This window comes from Lynx rufus, unplaced genomic scaffold, assembly GCF_022079265.1.
Source record: "Lynx rufus isolate CCGP_SWC_20201006 ecotype Redwood Valley unplaced genomic scaffold, mLynRuf1.p SCAF_6, whole genome shotgun sequence".
Lineage (NCBI taxonomy): Eukaryota > Metazoa > Chordata > Mammalia > Carnivora > Felidae > Lynx > Lynx rufus.
In genome coordinates, this window is record NW_025814878.1 from 93,967,636 (window position 1) to 93,988,895 (window position 21,260).

The following is a 21,260-nucleotide window of genomic DNA, read 5'->3' on the forward strand; positions in this document are numbered from 1 at the left end:
TAATACCTGTAGTTTAGTACTAGATATAAATTTTAAATATTTTTCTAAACATTCAAATAGTGATAGCTTATCATTTGTTTTTATTTTAAGCTCCTTTAATATCTTTTATGTGTATTTTTTTCTTATATTCACATACAGATTTTGTGATACTTAATCATACTAATGCATTCAAAATATGATAAAAGGGACTTATCTAATACAAGACAATGGTAGTTTTATGGGACCAACTCTCCTACTGGATATAATAAGCTCTGGGAAAAAATAATAAGGGAGCCAGGATTTGTGGGGCCAAGATCATAGATGGAAGAGAAATAACAAGGTAAAACAAATTTCTTCTTCCAGTTTTTCATCTAACACTTTTTCACATTTGCCAATTCAGAGCAAGCCACTGATGCCAAACAGTAATTTATGGTGAAGACCTTTCAGCAATCTCATGGGGATAGAGAAAACACACAAACAAAACTGGAGTCCAGTACCACAAAGGTAAAAAGGACTTGACAAACCTCTAATCAAGGAGCAAAGGGAATCACAATAAACTGAACTCAAAATTCCTTATGGTACTGCCCTTAAGACATTTGCCACATCTTAAATTTTTCACTGAATAAAAGGATGAGAAACCAAAGGGAAACTGATAAGAGGGGGAGAAGTCTTAAAAAACTTTATGAACATCACATTGGAGTTTGGATTCTTCTAGGAAAGAGGCTCCCAGAAGTATTATCCTAGCGGTAATTGAAAACTGAAGATAGATCACTATTCTACAAGACTAGATCTCAGCCTCATTATATTTCAAGCCCTAGCTGGAAGAAGGGAATCTAACCTTGCTCTAGCTATCAATCCAAAGAAAACTAAATCCTCTGTAAAGGAGATGATCTCTACAATTTTTTATACTAAATATCCAGCATTCAGTCAAAAACTCCCAAGCATGTGAGAGGACAGAACCAAATGACCAAACACCAAGAGAAAAATAAATGTAGAAGTAGACCTGCAGGTGATCTGGATATTAGTATTATCATAAACATACTTTAAAATAACTTATTTAGGCATTCAAGAATCATATGACTGAAAAATACCAATTCCAAAATTAAGAACTCAACAGACAAGTTTAAGAGTAAATTATACTTAAATGTAGGATTAGTGACTTAAAGCTAGCTATACAGAAATTATCCATAATGAAGCAGAGAAAATTATAGAAATTACAAAAATGAATATGAAATTTATATGGGATGTTTTAAATAAAGAAACAAAGATGTATATTATACTTCTAATTAGAATTCCTAAGAGAAGAGGAGAAATAGAGTAAGACAGAAGCAATATTTGAAGAGATGCTAGCTGAGATATTTCCAAAAGAGCAGGAATATTTTAAGATAAAGACTTAAGAAGCTTTAATATGTCCAGGGTCACCTGGGTGGCTCAGTGAGTAGAGTGTCTGACTTTGGCTCAGGTCATGATCTCATGGTTTGTGAGTTCAAGCCCTGCATCGGGCTCTCTGCTGTAGGGTCTCTGCATAGACCCTGCTTCAGATCCTCTGTCCCTTCTCTCTCTGTGCCTCCCCTGCTTGTACTCTCTCTCTCTCTCTCTCTCAAAAATAAATAAAAGCATTAAAAAAAAAAAAGAAGCTTTACTATGTCCAAGAGGGAAAAAAATTGAAAAATAAGTACTCATATAGTTACATCACATGAAAGCTACTGAAAATGAGAGGAAAAGAAAATCTTAAAATCAGACACAGAAAAAAATACATTATCTTTAAATAAATAACATTAAAGGTCAGTTGACTTTATAATTGAAATGAGTCTGTTAAGGGGCACCTAGGGTGCCTCAGTTGGTTAATCATCCAGACTCTTGATTCCAGCTCAGGTCATGATCTCATGGTTCATGAGCTCGAGCCCCTCAACGGGCTCTGCACTGACAGTACAGAGCATGCTTGAGATTCTCTCCCTCCCTCTCTCTCTCTCTCTCCCCCTCCCTCAAATAAAATTAAAAAAAAAATCCACAGTAAGTACTATTCATATTTCATGTTATATGTAACATTGTAATGGAAGACATAGCAATAAAATAAGGTAACCAAAAACTATGAAAATTATATGAGAAAATAAAACTAACATTATTTACAGATATGATGGCATATCTACAAAATTTCCAATCTACTAGATGACTATGTGAATTTATCAAATAAATGGACTCAAGTCAAAATACAAAAAAAAAATGTATTTCTATATATTAGCAAAGAAGATAAAAAATTAAAACAAAAGCAATTATTTTTAGAGAGAAACAGAGCATGAATGCATGAATGGGGGAAAGGTGCAGAGGGAGGGAGAGAGAGAGAGAGAGAATCCATGTTGAGTGTGGAGCCTGATGCAGGGCTCGATCCCACAACCCTGGGATCATGACCTAAGCTAAAAACAAGAGTCAGACACTCAACCAACAGAGTCACCCACGTGCCCCAGAACAAAAAAAATTAAGGTATCATTTCTAATAGGATGAAAAATACTAAATAACCCACAAAAAAAACAAACAAATGATGCATGGGAGTTATATACAGAAAACTACAGAATCTCACTGAGAGAAACTAATAACTAAAAAAATGGAAGAACATACCTTGTTCATGGATAGGAAGATTCAATACTGTAAAGCCCAAATCTGTTCAAACTGTTCTATGTAATGTCAATGCAAATCTTAGATCTTTTTTTTTTGTAATTGACAAGATGGTTTTTAAATTCCTACAGAAGAACAGAGGATTTAGAATAGCAAGGGCAGTAATAAAGAAAAACAAAACCAGAGGACTTACACTACTACACAGAGGTGTTTGCTATAAAGGTATGGTAATAACTAAAATACTGTGGTCTTGGCACAAGGAGAGAAAATAGATCAACAGAGCAGAGCCCAGAAATATACCAGTGTATAAGTGGTTACTTGATTTATAGCAATAATGACATTGCAGTAAAACATGGAAGGGATGATTTGTCAATTAAAGTTGCAGGGTCAACTAGATCTTCATACAAACATTAACTTGGACTCCAACCTCATATCATACACATAAATCAACGCTAGAAGGATCTGTACACCCAAATATAAAAGATAAAACTTCTAACAGCCAACAAATCTTAGGGTAGGCAAATATTTCCCCCAAGAAACACCAAAATAGCTAATCTTAAAAGATTAACAAATTAGGCTACATTAAAATTAAGAACTTTCATTTATCAAAAAAATACCATTACCAGGGTAAAAAAGTAAACCACAGAAGATATTTGCAATACATGTATCTAACAAGAATTCATATCCAAAAAAGAAAAAAAAATTTATTACAAATCAATTTAAAAAAAGTAATGCTGTATTGTGACAGATGGTGACTACACTTATGCTGAGTATTGTGCAACACAGAACTACTGAATCAATATGCTATACACTTGAAACTAATAACACTGTATGCTAATTAAATTTCAATTAAAAAGTGAATCTAATCTTAAAAAGAAAACTAGTTTAAAAAAGGAGAAAGAAAAGAATGAGAATCCCAAGCCCTATGACAGAATGGAGACTATATCTCACCTAAAATCAAAGGACAATTACAAAGGTGACAATATCATAGGAGGTGACTAATTAAAGTCTGGCAAGAGAAATGATCAGGGCTCAAATAAGTAAAATCTAACATGGATTTTTAAAAATTGAATAGGAGGCAAAAAGAAAAAAAAAAACTACAGAAAAGGGGGCTCCAAATAGGGGAATAATCATTACAAAATTAAGAAGGAATAAGCTACCATGGAAAGACCAGAAAATGGCAATTCAATAACACCGGAGTTTGTGGCACCTGGGTGGTTCAGTCAGTTAAGTGCCCAACTCTTGATTTCAGCCCAGGTCATGATCTCACAGTTCATGAGTTCGAGCCCCTCATCGGGCTTGATGGTGCAGAGACTGCTTGGGATAATGTCTCCCTCTTTCTCTGCCCCTTCCCTGCTCACTCTCTCTCTCTCTCTCTCTCTCAAAATAAATAAACATTAAAAAAATTTTTTTTAGGGGCGCCCGGGTGGCTCAGTCGGTTGAGCATCCGACTTCGGCTCAGGTCATGGTCTCGCGGTTTGTGAGTTCGAGCCCCGCATCGGGCTCTGTGCTGACAGCTCGGAGCCTGGAGCCTGCTTCAGATTCTGTGTCTCTGTTGTCTCTCTCTGCCCTTCCCCCACTAGTGCTCTGTCTCTCTATCAAAAATAAATAAAATGTAAAAAAATAAATAAAAATAAATATTTTTTTAATAACACCAGAGTTTAACGTGACTAATGGGAGGAGGAAGGAGATAAAGCACAAAGGATTCATGAAGAGCCTCTTTCATATATAAAAAGTCTCATATATGCCATGCTTATTGAGTTGGACTCTATCTGGTAGATCATCAGGGATCAACTGTAACAGTACCTGCACAAGGGTGGTTGCATATTCAGTTGGTTTGCATGATAGCAACATGAAATAGTCTTCTAGAGGTAATACTGATGAGTCTATTAGAGGTAATTTGAGCCCTGCCTGGGCCCCCTGCCTGGGCTCAAATATCAGCATTGCCATTTCCTACTTCTAAATCCTAGTGTAAATTATTTAACCTCTTTGTTCCTCACCCCTGAAAGGAGCTATTGGAAATATGTTAATACATACAAAGAGCCTACAACACTGCCTGGCATATACCACTCAATAAACATTAGATGTCATTAATGTGGTGAAGAAATTTACTTCTCCTCCCCAGCAGAGAAGCAACAAAATAAAAGTCTGGTAATGGAAATCTAGAAGCTGAATACCATCTACCCAAATATTTACCAATCGGTTGGGTGACTGTGGACTTTAAGACTTACTTAATTTCCAACTGCCCATTTGTCAAAAAGAGTACATAGCCACAAACCCCAGTTCTCTTTTTTTTTAATTTTTTTTTTCAATGTTTATTTATTTTTGGGACAGAGAGAGACAGAGCATGAACGGGGGAGGGGCAGAGAGAGAGGGAGACACAGAATCGGAAACAGGCTCCAGGCTCTGAGCCATCAGCCCAGAGCCTGACGCGGGGCTCGAACTCACGGACCGCGAGATCGTGACCTGGCTGAAGTCGGACGCTTAACCGACTGCGCCACCCAGGTGCCCCATCTTTTTATTTTTTTTTCCAACAACTGTTCCAGAATTTCAGCAGGCTTCAATATGACTACTACGACACAGACAATGCTTTTTTTTCCCCCATGATTAGGGATTTTCCGGTAGCCCCTACTGGATTGATATTTAACCAAATGGCTAAATATCACATTTGCTTTTCACATTTATTCACTTGTTTAAAATAGTTGTTTGAATTCTTAAGGGGTAAATTGAAAGGTGATTATTAGTAAGAAATTAATACAGACCAAAGGAAAGTTTTGGTTTGTGAAAGAAAATGTATAGTTACTGATGTTTTCTGCTTTTAAAGCTTCACGAATCAACTAATTATTGAGTGTCTAATGATTAGACAGAAAGTTATGAAGCTTTGTTCTTTCCTAAAGGAATATTACCATGAGACTCTCATCATGTCAGGACTGGTGTATCAAGGAATGGTAGAAGGGGTGAGGGTGGGTGGGGGTAGCAGGGATCTGGTCTCCCTGCAGCAAGGTCTGCTCTGATGAGGAGCAGTATGTTACCACTGGCATTGTTTACAATTGCCAGCATGTAATAAAAAGCAGACTGTCTTTCAGTGAATCCTGTTTTTAAATTCCCTGGAGATAATGAACTTCCTTATTACCTGCATCCAGGGCAGGCAACTCCCACTGTTGCTGTTTTCTTAAGCCATTGCTTATCAGTACAGGAAATCAATTATTTTATTATGGGAAAAATCCTAAGTGAAAAAAAATAGGAGGCAAATTTTTATACATAATTTCAAGCATGATTTCAAGTATGTTACCTATAAACATTCTATTTCAGAGATCTATATAAGCATTAAAATGCACACACGCACGCGCGCGCACACACACACACACACACACACACCTGTGTGCCCATGGATTTCTCTATCCATCTATTTACCTTACAGAGAAGAACATTTCTAAATTTTATTTCCTTAACTATTTCCTGTATTCTTCTATGTTTTCTATAAGGAATACCTGTACTCTGGTAATAAGAAAAAATATACCATTTTTAAATACATTTATTGATCTAGTAAGCTGTGTTTGCCAATAAATATTTTGAAGGTATTTTATTTATATCAAAATTTTTCTGCTTTGAAACTTTAGGAAATGCCTCCATAATCTGCTAATACCTAAAAGTAAAAAGGTGGGGGAAAAAATTCAGATCCTTTATAATACATAGGTCACTCACATAATGTTCATACACCTACAGCATTTTATCAATATATCTCTATGAATCTGTTAGCACAGCTTCCAAATATTAATACTATAAACCACTTGAAGTGTTTCCTTTTCCATTTATATGACATAACAGTGTCTTACATATAGCAGGGATTCAATAGGTACGTACAGATTTAAATTATGCATATACAGTAAACTTTTTGAATTAAAAAAAAATTTAACGTTTTATTTATTTTTGAGAGAGAGAGACAGAGTGTGAGTGGGGGAGGGGCAGAGAGGGAGGGAGACACACAGAATCCAAAACAGGCTCCAGGCTTCAAGCTGGCAGCATAGAACTTGGGGCTCAAACCACAAACCACAAGATCATGACCTGAGCTAAAGTCTGACACTTAACTGTCTGAGCCCCCAGGCACCCCCAGGTAAAGTTTTTGTCAAAAATACATTTTGACTTAAAATCCGTAATTAAGACATTTAAATAGTAGCTTTAAGACACTTTGGGGCACCTGGGTGGCTCAGTCGGCTAAGCGTCCGACTTCGGCTCAGGTCATGATCTCGCGATTCATGAGTTCGAGCCCCGCGTCAGGCTCTGTGCTGACAGTTCAGAGCCTGAAGCCTGCTTCGGATTTTGTGCCTCCCTCTTTCTCTGCCCCTCCCCTGTTCATGCTCTGTCTCTCTCGGTCTCAAAAATAAATAAAACATTAAACAATTTTTTTTTAAAAAGACACTTCAAAATCACCTTCCTATAGATACAGAATTAAGTAGTTCTTTTTTCTATTCTAGAAGAGAACAGTACATATATTTTCACTTCAGAAAGACATCTTGTTTTATGTTGAATTTTAGTCTGCCTCAAGTTATTGTTAGCCTGTTGGTGAGCATTATCCCAGCATATATTACAAGCTGTTTTATATTTTCCCCTTTGTTTTAACTAACCAACTAAATGTTACGATGTCCGAGGCCAGGTTTCCTGGCATCACTGACTTACTCAAAAACATTTCATGACTTCCTACCAGCAAATCCACTGAACTGGTTTGAAAGATCTCCACAATTTGAGGTCAACGGACCTCTCCCACCAACCCCTGATTTCCTTTTTACAAACCTACTCTACTGGCCCCACACTCCCTACTGTCTGAAAATGCCAAATTTATTCACCTAAACAACCAATGAAAAAAGTGACTTCCCAAGGGACATCTTCCCAGCAACTCTCCCTTTCGCTCACCTGACACAGTATATGAGAGTGGCTAAACCATTGCCTTTGGGAGGTTCCACTTCTCAGCAGGTTATTTAAGCTCCTGCTTTCCCAGGTCAGAGTCAGGAGCCAGCCAGTCTTATCTCTTGCTCCTTATTTATCTACTTCTTTGTATCCTAATCTTATCTAAGTTACTTTCCATCCCTCAAATGTGCCCTCTGAATCAGGACTGATCTCCAAGTCCAGTCTCTCTGTGTTTAGATTCAAATGTGAACCTGAATCTCCACTCAGAGATGTCTGTAGGTCTTGGTGGTGAGGTTACTTGTTAACCATCCTGGGAAAGTGGTGAAAACAGTAACTTTGAGGCCTCTGTAACTTGGTCTCTTTGCTTCCTGATTCCAACTCTCTGATGAGTTACACTGACTTCAAATGACAATGCCATCATTCTAATTGCTCAGGCCAAAAACTTTGGAGTAATTTTGTATTCTTTAACTTATTTCACACCCCTGTCTTTAAAATATATCCAAAAATCTAACCATCACGGCTGCCATCTGACCAACTAAGATATCATCTCACAGTTGAATTATTTTAAAAGCCTCTGATATACTTATTCTTAAGCCCTATAGTCAACTTTCACTAATGCAGCCAGATGTACTCTTTAAAATAGAGCATTTTTGAAAATGACTGTGTCTCTTTTGCTCAAAATTCTCCAGTGGTTCCCCATTTTACATAAAGCATAAACCAAGATCCTCATAATGTCTCATGAGTACCTCCATGTTACTTCTCTAAACTCACCTACTCACCTACTCATCTCCCCTTTGTTTTCTTGGGTCCAGCAGTTGGCATCTTTACTGGCATCCTCTAACAAATAGGAAGCCATCTTCCTGGCCTATAGCTTACCCTGTATCTAGCCTGCTCTGCCCTAAATAGATGGATGGCTCATTTCCTCTTTCCTCAAAAGTCACTTTTTGATGAGGCCTACTCTGAACACCCTATTTAAAATGCAGAATAACAGCCACCACCACTCTAAATCCTTCTTACCCAACCATATTTGTGTTTTGTTTTCTTTTTCTTCATAGCACTCCTCATTTCTTATGCTTATTATCTACCTCATTTGTATGTAAGTTCCATTCAAAGGCAGGATTTCTTATGTACTTTACACTCATATGTATGTACCCATAGAATTTAGAACAGTACCTGACATGCAGTAGGCATTAAATGTTTGCTTGAATGAATGAACATCCTGCCATATTTTTTACCTATAAGGTTGGCCAAAGACTGACCCCTTATAGTTGAAGCCTGAAGGGGCCAAAGGACAACTTCATTATCACACTGCCCTTTTCTCACTTCTTCAGATTTCCCCTGCATTTGAACTCAAGACAACCCATTTCTTTTTCGTGCCTCCTGATGGAGTCTGCATTCTAGGTGCTACATCTCATCAAGCTATCATAACCTTCTGTCAATGGCAGGTACGTTATTTTGACTTCTAATAGCAATCCCAGAAAGGCTTTTGTATGTGGTTCATTTAGAAACCAGTGCTTCCACATCTCCACCAATTGGTCTTAATCCTAGACCCTCTCAATCATATCTTCTGATACCTCCATTTAGAAATGGCCTGTCACCACTACTTTCCAATTATGATCACTTTGGATCATTACCACTCTCTAGAGTGATACCTCTCACAAAAAAGCAGATTATCCATCAGTAAAATATAGACGATAAAAAGTACATAATTCACAGGGTGGTTGTGAAGATCAATTTAAGGTAATGCATGTAAAGTGCTTAACACAGTGCCTGACACGTAAGTGCTAAATAAATAACAGCTATTACTGTTACTAGATTACATAACATAAATCCATTACTCAAAATCAGATCCTTGTTTCAGTCCTGATGATAAAAGCCAACAATTTCTTTTGAGATAATTTGAAGAGTAACTAATTTAAAAAAAGAATAATTAATATAAAGGTATACACAATATGATGAATCTGTGGCAACTATAAAAAAGCAGGCAGAATCCTTTACGTACAAAATGTTAATCTGGTGTTACAGCCCTCACCATCTCAAAGGCTCCTGCAGGAAACCCCCATTACATTTTACATTTCATTAGAAGGACAGATAAGTAAAGGACAGTTATATCCTCTTATTCTTATGAAAGTTAACTTTTTTTTTTTTTAATTTTTTTTTCCAACATTTATTTATATTTGGGACAGAGAGAGACAGAGCATGAACGGGGGAGGGGCAGAGAGAGAGGGAGACACAGAATCGGAAACAGGCTCCAGGCTCCAAGCCATCAGCCCAGAGCCTGACGCGGGGCTCGAACTCACGGACTGCGAGATCGTGACCTGGCTGAAGTCGGACGCTTAACCGACTGCGCCACCCAGGCACCCCGAAAGTTAACTTTTGATAAGATGCCTCAATGTGCACTTCAAGTCCCAGGTTTATCTCATTTAGCCATGAGCAACACTTCACTCATCACATTTCTAGCTTGGTTCTAAAGGGATCTGAGTTTGTAAGATTCTACAATTCTATCCTTTTTGGAATTTAGGTGTTATTTAAACATTAGGAAAACTGGTATCTTAGGGACATAATGTGTTATGGTGACCATTAGCTTAGCCACTCCAACAAACTACTAAAAGTGTGTTGTCAGGAAAATATTACACGTTTCAGTAACTACATAAGTATTTAGTTTTTATTTTAATCCTGTGATAGGAAGGAAAATGACTAAACGGAAATGATCATAAAAAATAAGCATCTACTTCAGAGATCCCAGAATACACAGAACCTAATGTTAATAATTGTACTTCAGAGTTCAATACAGATTGTACATACCACATGCAATCTGTACAGGAACTTTCTCATGGATTACTTTGAAGGGGAAAACAACCAGCAAACAAACAAACAAAAAAAAACCCAAACAAACAAACAAACAAAAACAGAGCACCAAAGGGCAATAATTGAGTAGAGAAAACAGTCTTAAAAATATTTCCCCATGGGGCACCTGGGTGGCTCAGTTGGTTAAGCATCGGACTCTTGGTTTCAGCTCAGGTCACGATCTCAGGGTTCCTGAGTTCAAGCCCTTCATTGGGTTCTATGGTGACAGTGCAGAGCCTGCTTGGGATTCTCTATCTCCCTCTCTCTCTCTGCTCCTCCCCTGCTCATGCTCACCCTCACTCTCACTCTCTCTCTCAAAAATAAATAAACTTATTTTTTTCCCCTGAGAAGTCAAATGCACTTTGAAATAAGTCAAATTTTATACTGTTCCCCTCCAAATATTAATGGAGATAATACGTTAATATATCAAGACAGAGTTTCTGATAAATTTATTACCCCCTGTTAAGTTTTTCTAATTTTTCTTATTAAAAGCTAAATTCTTTCTTAAGTTGCCAATTTTCAAATGAAAATCTGTTAAAAAATCATGGTGGGGGCGCCTGAGTGGCTCAGTCGGTTAAGCGTCCGACTTCAGCTCAGGTCACGATCTCGCGGTCCGTGGGTTCGAGCCCCGCGTCGGGCTCTGGGCTGATGGCTCAGAGCCTGGAGCCTGCTTCCGATTCTGTGTCTCCCTCTCTCTCTGCCCCTCCCCCGTTCATGCTCTGTCTCTCTCTGTCTCAAAAATAAAAGGTTAAAAAAAAAATTAAAAAAATAATCATGGTGATCTTTAGATTTCACCTGATAACACAGTGTCTGATAAAACATCTAAAAAGACTAATTAATAATATTCCTTATCGGGGCGCCTGGGTGGCGCAGTCGGTTAGGCGTCCGACTTCAGCCAGGTCACGATCTCGCGGTCCGTGGGTTCGAGCCCCGCGTCGGGCTCTGGGCTGATGGCTCAGAGCCTGGAGCCTATTTCCGATTCTGTGTCTCCCTCTCTCTCTGCCCCTCCCCCGTTCATGCTCTGTCTCTCTCTGTCCCAAAAATAAATAAAAACGTTGGAAAAAAAAAAATAATAATATTCCTTATCAATTTTGAATTATATCAGAAATATTCAGCAAGTGATACTATCTCATGAACTCAGTTACTTAAACCAACTTTGACATCAAATGACAGTTCTATAATAAATATAAACTTTAAAAGTTACAAAATCTTGTTCTTGTTCATAAATATGAAACCCTTGTATAATGCCTTTCTTTAAAAATCTAATAAAATTGGGGTACCTGAATGGCTCAGTCAGCTAAGCATCTGACTCAATTTCAACCAGGTCATAATCTAATGGTCGTGAGATTGAGCCTTGCGTGGAGCCCTGCACCCAGCTAGGTGTTGGGAGTAGAGCTAACTGAAGACTCTCTCTCTTCCCCTCCCCCCTCGCTCCCACTCTCTCTCTTAAAAAAAAAAAAAAAAATCTAATAAAATTATCACTTTAAAATTCTAGATGAAAATGGAATGATTTTTTTGCCCCTTGATCTATAGTAATATGTCCCCCTCTCACCCCCCCTCCTTAGGTTTTCACCACAGTGCTATCTCTTTTCAAGGTTTCAGATTTTAGGTGAGAAAGGATAATTTAGAATTTTTTCTTCAACAACTTTCTATAAAAAAAGGATACCTTCTTTGCACATTCTGAAGCTGGCTTCGTATACGTCTTATTTTCAAATATATTTACATTGAGTCAATATTACCTCTTAATCAATATTAAGCAAACATTGGGAAAATGTTGTATTGCTCTACAGCTGATGTGGTATGCATAATCATTATAATCATTATAATCATTTTAATACCTCAGAGATGGGTTTAAGTCTTTTTAGGAATAACCTTTTCATGAAGAGTTAATAATCCTAGCTGGCATTCCTAGTAACACACTATCTCATTGGATATCAAACTTGGTCAAATGTTACTCTCACTTTTAAAGAACAAATGCCAAATCACAATGATACAAAAATACAGACTGATTATATATATTATACGTATAATATATATATATAAAATATATTATATATGTATAATATATGTAAAATATATATGTATAATATATAAATATATAAAATATATTATACATGTATATTATTTAAAAATTATAAAAATATTGTACATATATTATATGCATAATATATAATATATAAATATATAAATAAAATAAATAAATATAAATAAAATATATGTAAATATATTATATAATATATAAAATATATTTAAATATATAAAATATATTATAATATATAATATATAGTATATAAAATATACATATTATATATATTATATATTATATATTATACATTATATATTATATATATGTATATAAAACATATTTTTTTTAAATAAAGGCCTGGAATAATGTAGTACGAGGAGGAGGAGGTGATGGAAAAACGAGGAGGAATCAACAGCACACATACTGTATTACATGCATGGTATGTGTCATGTTAGACACGTCAACTACTTCATTCCATCCTCACAAGGATCCTAGGGAGTATAAGCATCTCCCTTTCACAGATGGGAAAAATAAAATTTAGAGAGGTTATAGTATAATACCTAATACAAACAGCTGTTTGAGTTGAGATTCAAACCAGCCCTAACTGACTCCAAGATTCAGAGTCTTCATACCATTCCATGAACCTCTTAAAGAAGAGCATTATTTAAAGGAAACAATCAATAAAACTAAAAGGCAACTGATGGAATGGGAGAAGATATTTGCAAATGACATCAGATAAAGGGTTAGTACCCAAAATCTATAAAGAACTGACCAAACCCAACACCCAAAATCAAATAATCCAGTGAAGAAATGGGCAGAAGACATGAATAGACACTTTTCTTTTTTTTTTTTTTTTTTTTTTTCAACGTTTATTTATTTTTGGGACAGAGAGAGACAGAGCATGAACGGGGGAGGGTCAGAGAGAGAGGGAGACACAGAATCGGAAACAGGCTCCAGGCTCCGAGCCATCAGCCCAGAGCCCGACGTGGGGCTCGAACTCCCGGACCGCGAGATCGTGACCTGGCTGAAGTCGGACGCCCAACCGACTGCGCCACCCAGGCGCCCCTAGACACTTTTCCAAAGAAGACATCAAGATGGCCAACTGACACAAGAAAAATTGCTCAACATCACTCATCATCAGGGAAATACAAATCAAAACCATACTGAGACACCACCTCACCCCCGTCAGAAGGGCTAAAATTAACAACTCAGGAAACAACAGATGCTGGCGAGGATGTGGAGAAACGGGGACCCTCTTGCACTGTTGGTGGGAATGCAAACTAGTGCAGCCGCTCTGGAAAACAGTGTGGAGACTTCTCAAAAAATTAAAAATAGAACTACCCTATGACCCAGAAATAGCACTACTACGAATTTATCCGAAGGATACAGGAGTGCTGATATATAGGGGCACATGTACCCCCACTGTTTACAGCAGCACTTTCAACAACAGCCAAATTATGGAAAGAGTCTAAATGTCCATCTGATGAGTGGATAAAGAAGATGTGGTTTATATATACAATGGAATACTACTTGGCATTGTGAAAGAATGAAATCCTGCCATTTTTAGCAACATGGATGGAACTGGAGAGTATTATGCTAAGTGAAATAAGTCAATCAGAGAAAGACATCATATGTTTTCACTCATATGTGGAACTTGAGAAACTTAACAGAAGACCATGGGGGAAGGGAAGGGGGAAAAAAAAATTATAGAGAGGGAAGGAGGCAAACCATAAGAGACTCTTAAATACACAGAACAAACTGAGGGTTGATGGGGTGGGGCGGGGGGAAAATGGGTGATGGGCATTGAGGAGGGCACCTGTTGGGATGAGCACTGCATGTTGTATGTAAGCGATGAGACATGGGAATCTACCCTCAAAACCAAGAGCACACTGTATATACTGTATGTTAGCCAACTTGACAATAAATTTTATTAAAATCAACTTAGTTTAATTTAATTAAAAAAAGAATTATTTGAATTTGGGTAATTTAAAGACAGTAAGAGGGGGAATGAAACAGAGAGAGAGAGAGAGAGAGAGAGAGAATGAGAGAGAGAAGCTGCAGCTTTATGTCTATAAAAGTTTTCAAGTCAACTGAGGAAGCCTGAAACTTGATCTTACAATAAGGTCAGAGTCCCTATATAGTGTCTTCTTTCCTCTCTCCTCTCCCTTAAGTAACTATGTTAAGGAGCGCCTGGGTCACTCAGTAGATTAAGCGTCTGACTTGGGCCCAGGCCATGACCTCATGGCTCATGAGTTCCAGCCCTGCATCAGGCTCTGTGCTAACAGTGTGGAGCCTGGAGCCTGCTTCAGATTCTGTGTCTCCCTCTCTCTGCCCCTCCCCTGCTTGTGCTCTGTCTCTCTCTCTCTCAAAAAAAAAAAAAAAAAAAAAAAAAAAAAAACCTTAAAAAAAAATAAGTAACCGTCTTAAAAATTGTATACTTAATATCATCAGAGCTATTACTAATAGTAAGAGAAGGGAGTGAGTGAATGAAATGAGAAGAATGGGGAGTCTGTTTTCTTCCTGTATAGCTCCAGGAGCTTAAAGAGTATTCCCATTCAGAGATAGCAATGGTTAGTATAGCAAGGTCTGTGCAATTTTAATAAGATATCTCTCTCTTCCACACATACATACACATATACATACACATACAAGGTTATATTGTTATATTATATTATATATTATATATCATTCATATATAAACATGTAATGCATTTTATTTAGGGAAGAGGTATTCAAATTAATGTCACAAGATCGAAACATGTCATTAAATCTAAGCAAAACACATTTCCTGGAAATAATTTTGACTCAAATTCAAAGCATGAAAGTATTCACAGTAAGAGTTGTAATAAGAAAGGCAAAGAGGAAAGTCTTAAAAAAAAATTGGGAACATTAGGACAGTGATGATCCTAGCCTAATAAAGGCATTGATAAATAGATCCATATCACTCAGCTGGGCAGGATATGATCACAAAGTCATACAGATGGAAGTGACACACTATGACACAATTAAAATTATTCATATAATGAACTAATTCAGCAAGGAGTATAACATATTGAAATAATCTTGAATTGGTAAGCGCTATCAGAGATGTGGACAAGAATATTAGAATGAAATCTTGCCATTTGCAAAATTGTGGATGGAACTAGTGTTTTATGCTAAGTGAAATAAGTCAGAAAAAGACAAATATGTGATTTCACTCATATGTGAAATTTAACAAACAAAACATATGAACATAGGGGAAATTAAAGAAAAAAGTAAAATAAGATAAAAACAGAGGCGTGGCAAACCATAAGAGACTGTTGAATACAGAGAACAAAGGGAGGGTTGCAGGAGGGGAGATAAGGGGATGGGCTAAATGGGTGATGGGCATTAACAAGGGCACTTGTTGGGATGAGCACTGGATGTTATATGTAAGCGATGAATCACGCAATTCTATTCCTGAAACCAGACCTACACTGTATGCTAACCAACTTGAATTTAAATAAACAACGACAAAACACTAAAAGGCTTTGCTTCATGTCTTTCACTAAATAAATAAAGTTACCTGAGGAGGTGCAATGACTTGTTCAATCTCTAACTAGTTAGTGGTAGACCCCTGATAAAAGAGCCTCTAGTCTAGTACTGCTTTTATAATGCCAGGCAAATCCCAGGAAAAGCCCCATCCTCTGTTCACCTTTCCATTTGTGGCCATGGGCCAATTGGTGGTTAAAGTTTCTAGGCATTACTAATAGCTCCCCAGGCCATAACAGCCACACCCAACAACAGTGAGTCAGGAAGGAACCAAGACTTAAGAGAGGCAGTACAGAACACCTCAGGTACTACTCTGCCCTAATTCTCACTAGACTCTTGCTTACGTGTCTTCCTGAGTCCCTATTTCACAAGAGTAAGATTCACACGTCACAGAAGAAGCTAGCCTAGAATAAGAAAACAGATGCAAACAGCATTCTGGTTAAGCATTCACATATCAGGAATTATAACTTTATGAATATCCACCACTGGGTTGGCTAGAAGAAAAATGACTTTAATGAAAGATAGCTTTTTAAAGTAATTAGAGAGGATGCTTTCATAAGAGGTGTTCACAGTAATTAGGAATACATACATATATCATCTTGGGAACACCTCTTGAGAGACAAGTAATTACCTGGGAAAAGTCTTGCTAGACGCTATCAGACTTTATAAAGTCAACCCAAATGTAATTATGGCAAGCGCACAGGGAAAACTAAGAAGGAGTTAGAGAAAAGAGCCAGTAAATGAAAATATGGCCCCTTTAGGGCACAAGTAAGAAGTTACCTATAACTAGATTTTCCCAGAGGAAGATTCTCTAATAAGAAAATAAGCAGACATACAAAGAAAAAAACAAACAAAAGGAAAGAAAAACAAGAAAACAAAACAAAAAAAACCTCTTTACAACTTCTAAGTGACAACTGGCAAAAATAAAATGAATAAAAACAAATCTATGGATTTTTAAAATAGTATAAAGAGTATATTCTGCTTATCAAAGTAGAATGATTCAGAGTCTGTGTTACTTTAGATAGAAACAAGAACACGTAAATTAGTGAAGTTTAAAAACAAGATACTTCCAGTAAAGATGGATATGATATGGTATCATTTTTATTTCCATTCTCAAGGGACTAGAAAGTTAATTTGGTGGTCAGACTTCTAATGCTTGGACCTCTAAGAAAAATGCTTTTGGATTCTTTCCATTATTTTAAGATTGTCCCATAATATGACCTTTATTTTCATAATACCTTATGTCAACTGCAAACAGAACAATGAAAATGGACTGAAATTCTTCTCTGAGATCACTTCGTCGGTTCTGCTTTGCGGATTCCTAACCCTACTTGTTTGGCCTCATATCTCAACAGTTGTATAATGTTGATTACCTAAAGAATCTGCCTGAGAAATGTGAAGGCAAGAAAATTTGTTCTATTCATCAAAATATACATTACTCAAACATTTAATGAAAAAAAAAATCCTCTTCATAATGCCATGACAATTCATTGAGAGTTATCTAATAAAGAGAATATATCTTCTGAAAACAGTTTGAAAACAGGAAGTTGATCCTGAAATTTAAAGAGCTCCCATTCATTCTGAAATTATAAGAAACTAACTTATATCTGCTGAGTAAATGATAGCCATAAAAGCCATAAAAACCACAATTAATCTACAAAGCAATGTGTTCTGATAAGCTTTCACTTTAAAATAATATTTGTTCTTATTTAACAATTTTTTCACAAGACCTTGTCTGGTATGGGCTAAACAGTGTAACGTTTTGTAAAAATGGGGTCAATAATTCTTTTCTGGAGTACTTCAAAAATCCTTAAATAGACATTGTGGCACATGAAGATATTTCCAAAAGACTGGAGAAATATACATTACATACATACATAGACCACTTGACCTCGTTATTTAATGCATCTGAGCTGAAATTAAAATGTTCTCCAATGCTTTTGGAAAACAAAATAACACAAAACAAAACTCTAAGTTATCTGGTATGATTTATATTCAATTGCTATATACTCAATTTACAAGGTTTAAATAATTCTCTTTGAATTTAGCTTGGATATGTATACACAAAATCAAATACAGGCACAATTCTTTCTTATATCATGACATTTTGACTTTGTGGAAGAGAAGCAGAACATTAGATCACTGTTTTACAGTATGGACTTCAAGATCCTCATCTTGCCATTGCAAGTGGGAATTCCCAGCAGACAATGAGCAAGCAGAGGATATTACTTTTAGAGGCTCACTAAATAAATAGCTGTCACATTAGAAAGAAAAATACAACAGTCATGACTACGTTCAGTTTCCAATGAATGCTAAGCAAAAAACTCATGGTATCTCCTGACTCATTTTGCATCACAGAAATGCAATGCTCCAAAGGAAACGAGCTGTGGTGTAGGCTGATGGATTCATAACTACTAAGTTTACCATAATAATATTAATCTTCACTGATGTATCAATTTTCAATTATTATTATAGTTCAAAAATACACTGTCTCCCTAAACAGAAATTAGCAAATGCTATAGTACAAGATATTTGTTATTTTACCTTTATAAGGATTCATCTATATTCTTGACTTTCCTTCTGCTGTTTTACAAAACACAATTGTATAATGCGTCCACAGAGCATAGGATAGTACAGTTTTAAAAATACCCATAGTAAATTGAACTCACAGTCCAATTCATTCAATAAATTTGGACCCCTACCACACACCTGATTTTGTAGATAATTTTTAGCAAATGGGATAGATTAGTACTTTCTTTAATGTAATACTGCTAAATTCATGGCTAAAAGTCAGATTGTTTGAATTCAAAAGGTTTGAGGGTGAAAAAATCCCCTTACTTTTGCAAAGCCTACATTTGACATTAGCCTCAGAACATCATGTCTCCCTGACATGATTGCGAGGCTTTTAGTTGCCTGTCTTGCAAACTACAATGTCATTGTGGATTTCAAGGGTCTTCTATTTCTGTACTTCATAAAAGCAAGCTTTTGAAGCATTTCTGGGTCTTGTTGACATGAAATAAAGCCATGTCATGTATGTGTGGATGCTCGGGTTCCTCTTAGGTCACATTTCTATGTTACATGGTATCAGTAAATAAGAAATAGACACTTTATAGCAAAAAATATTAATTCTTTATCCATTCATTTCAAAACTCTAGGCTGAGTTAAATGAACAGCTTAGGAAATTTTGTTATAATCTCAAAATTTTCTCTGATTGTACTGAGTACCTAGAAAATACTCAATAACTTTTATTTGATTGATTAAAAGAGAATGTCTACAGTTTAATTCAAGCTCTAAAATAGAATTTCTGAGATTTATAAGCCAATATAAATATTTAATAAAGAGCACAGAGGCCCTAAAATGCTAAGCACCTCAGGATCTAACTTCAGAATTTTATATTATCATGCCTGACTTCATACTGTTTCCACAAAAGTGAGGTAATAAATAAGTACATCTATGGTTTATTTAAAAGTAAAAACTATATCTACAGCAAGAATTGGCCTCAGTCCTTTTGAGTACAAAACAAATTTCAACTGATTTACGAAAAACACATTAAGGAAAATCGAAGTGCCTTGAACTCAATGTGTCCCATCCCATTCCCAGTCCACGCGGGCAGAAGAAGGTGGACGTACAGTACGAAGAGAAGGAAATCTGCACCTAGAACAGGATCCCAACACCACTCTGTTAAATATACACAAGATATGGGAAGTACAATCCTCCCATGTATTTGTATTCACAGGTATATTTCCTGAGAATAACAGGCATGGTCCAGACATATAGAGATTCCTTTAACATTCATATTTGTTATACTACTTTCATGCTTTTCCACGTTTCATATTTTTCATTTAGAGTGGAATGAGTAAGTCACAGGGATGAAAGGTACAACATAGGAAAGCAGTCAATGGTATTTTAATAGTGTTGTATGGTGACAGATGGTAACTGCACTAGTGGTGATCACCACATAAGGTATAGACTTGGTGAATCACTATGTTGCACACCTGAAACAATGTAACATTGTATGTCAACTATACTTCAATTTAAAAAAGTTTCACTGAAAAACAATTTCATTTAGAAACGGAAAAGATTACCTTTCTTGCTTCTTTTATCATCTTCCGAATAGTTTCCTTAATTGTAAGTAAGTGTGCTCTTGGTGGATGAAAGAGGAGGTCTATATGGGTACCGCCTAAGAGTCCGGGCATCACATACGGCCAGCCTAAGTCAAGATTTGGAGCTTCCACGTCAGACTCAATGGGCCAGTAAGTCCCTGAAGATGAGGTATCATCATAGGAGTTATCAGTACCATATGTTGTACTTTGTGCAACTTTCTGGACATTTTTCAAAATATAATTAATTTCTTCTTCAGCTAGAAAGTCTGATACTCGTTCCTTGGCAAGAAATTCTTGGTATGCTTCTAACCCATGTTCGATCAGTGCATCAATGGCTACTCGATACCATTCCTTGTAGTGAGGCTCAATGTAATTGTCTGATTTACACTCATCATTCAGTGAGGACAACATTGACGAGGTTTCCATGCTCGCGAGCGTTTGACAACCAGCACTTTCAAACACTTTCAAATGTCCATTTGTGCAGTGACGAGAGGTATCTGGGTGTTTAAAAAGAAAGAAATGAAGATCAGTTAGAATTCTGTAACGAAATGTTTTATGACCCACATCAATCATTATTTTTACATTTACTCATTTCCACTACCAGTAGCTCAATAGAACATACATGTCACGACCAAAGTGGCATTAATTGCACCATAATTCACAGATGTATTACAAATGAGCTAAACAGATTTCCATTTATTTATTTATTTATTTATTTATTTATTCATTTATTTATTTATTTACTAACATTATTCATTTTTGAGAATGAGAGAGACAGAGTGTGAGTGGGGGAGAAGCAGAGAAGAGTGGAAGACACAGAATCAGAAGCAGGCTCCAGGCTCTGAGCTGTCAGCATAGAGCCCAACACAGGGCTCGAACCCATGAACTGCAAGATCATGACCTGATCTGAAGTTGGACACTTAACCAACTGGGCCACCCAGGCGCCCCCAGATTTCCTTTTATAGGCCACTAGTTGATTACTCTTTTCCAAGGTACCTTTACTTTCAATTTCTCACCTAAGGAAATACACCTTCTTTTCAATGACATCCAGAAAGATCACCCTTCTTAACTTTAATCTGGGACTACATATGGTCGTTTGTTTCTATAAGTTTTCTTGATTTTGGTTTTACAATTTTTTTTAATAGAATACAATCAGTACCTGTCCATCCATTAATAGAAGCTTTTACTAAGTACTTGTTATGCATATAATCCCATACTAAAAATATAAAAAGCATGAAACACTTGCCTTCCAGAAATGTATGAGTTAGCTGAAGAGG

At 36.5% G+C, this 21,260-nt stretch overlaps 1 protein-coding gene across 1 annotated transcript in view; it reads right to left on the reverse strand.

The window, feature by feature from the left end:
- FAM83B (family with sequence similarity 83 member B) overlaps positions 1-20,409 on the reverse strand; it is a 67,833-nt gene extending 47,424 nt beyond the window's left edge. Inside the window, exon 1 of the mRNA XM_047101478.1 lies at positions 19,966-20,409. Within this exon, the coding sequence (XP_046957434.1) occupies positions 19,966-20,409 (444 nt within the window). The remainder of the gene's footprint in view (positions 1-19,965) is intronic.
- Between the last annotated feature and the right edge of the window lie 851 nt (positions 20,410-21,260).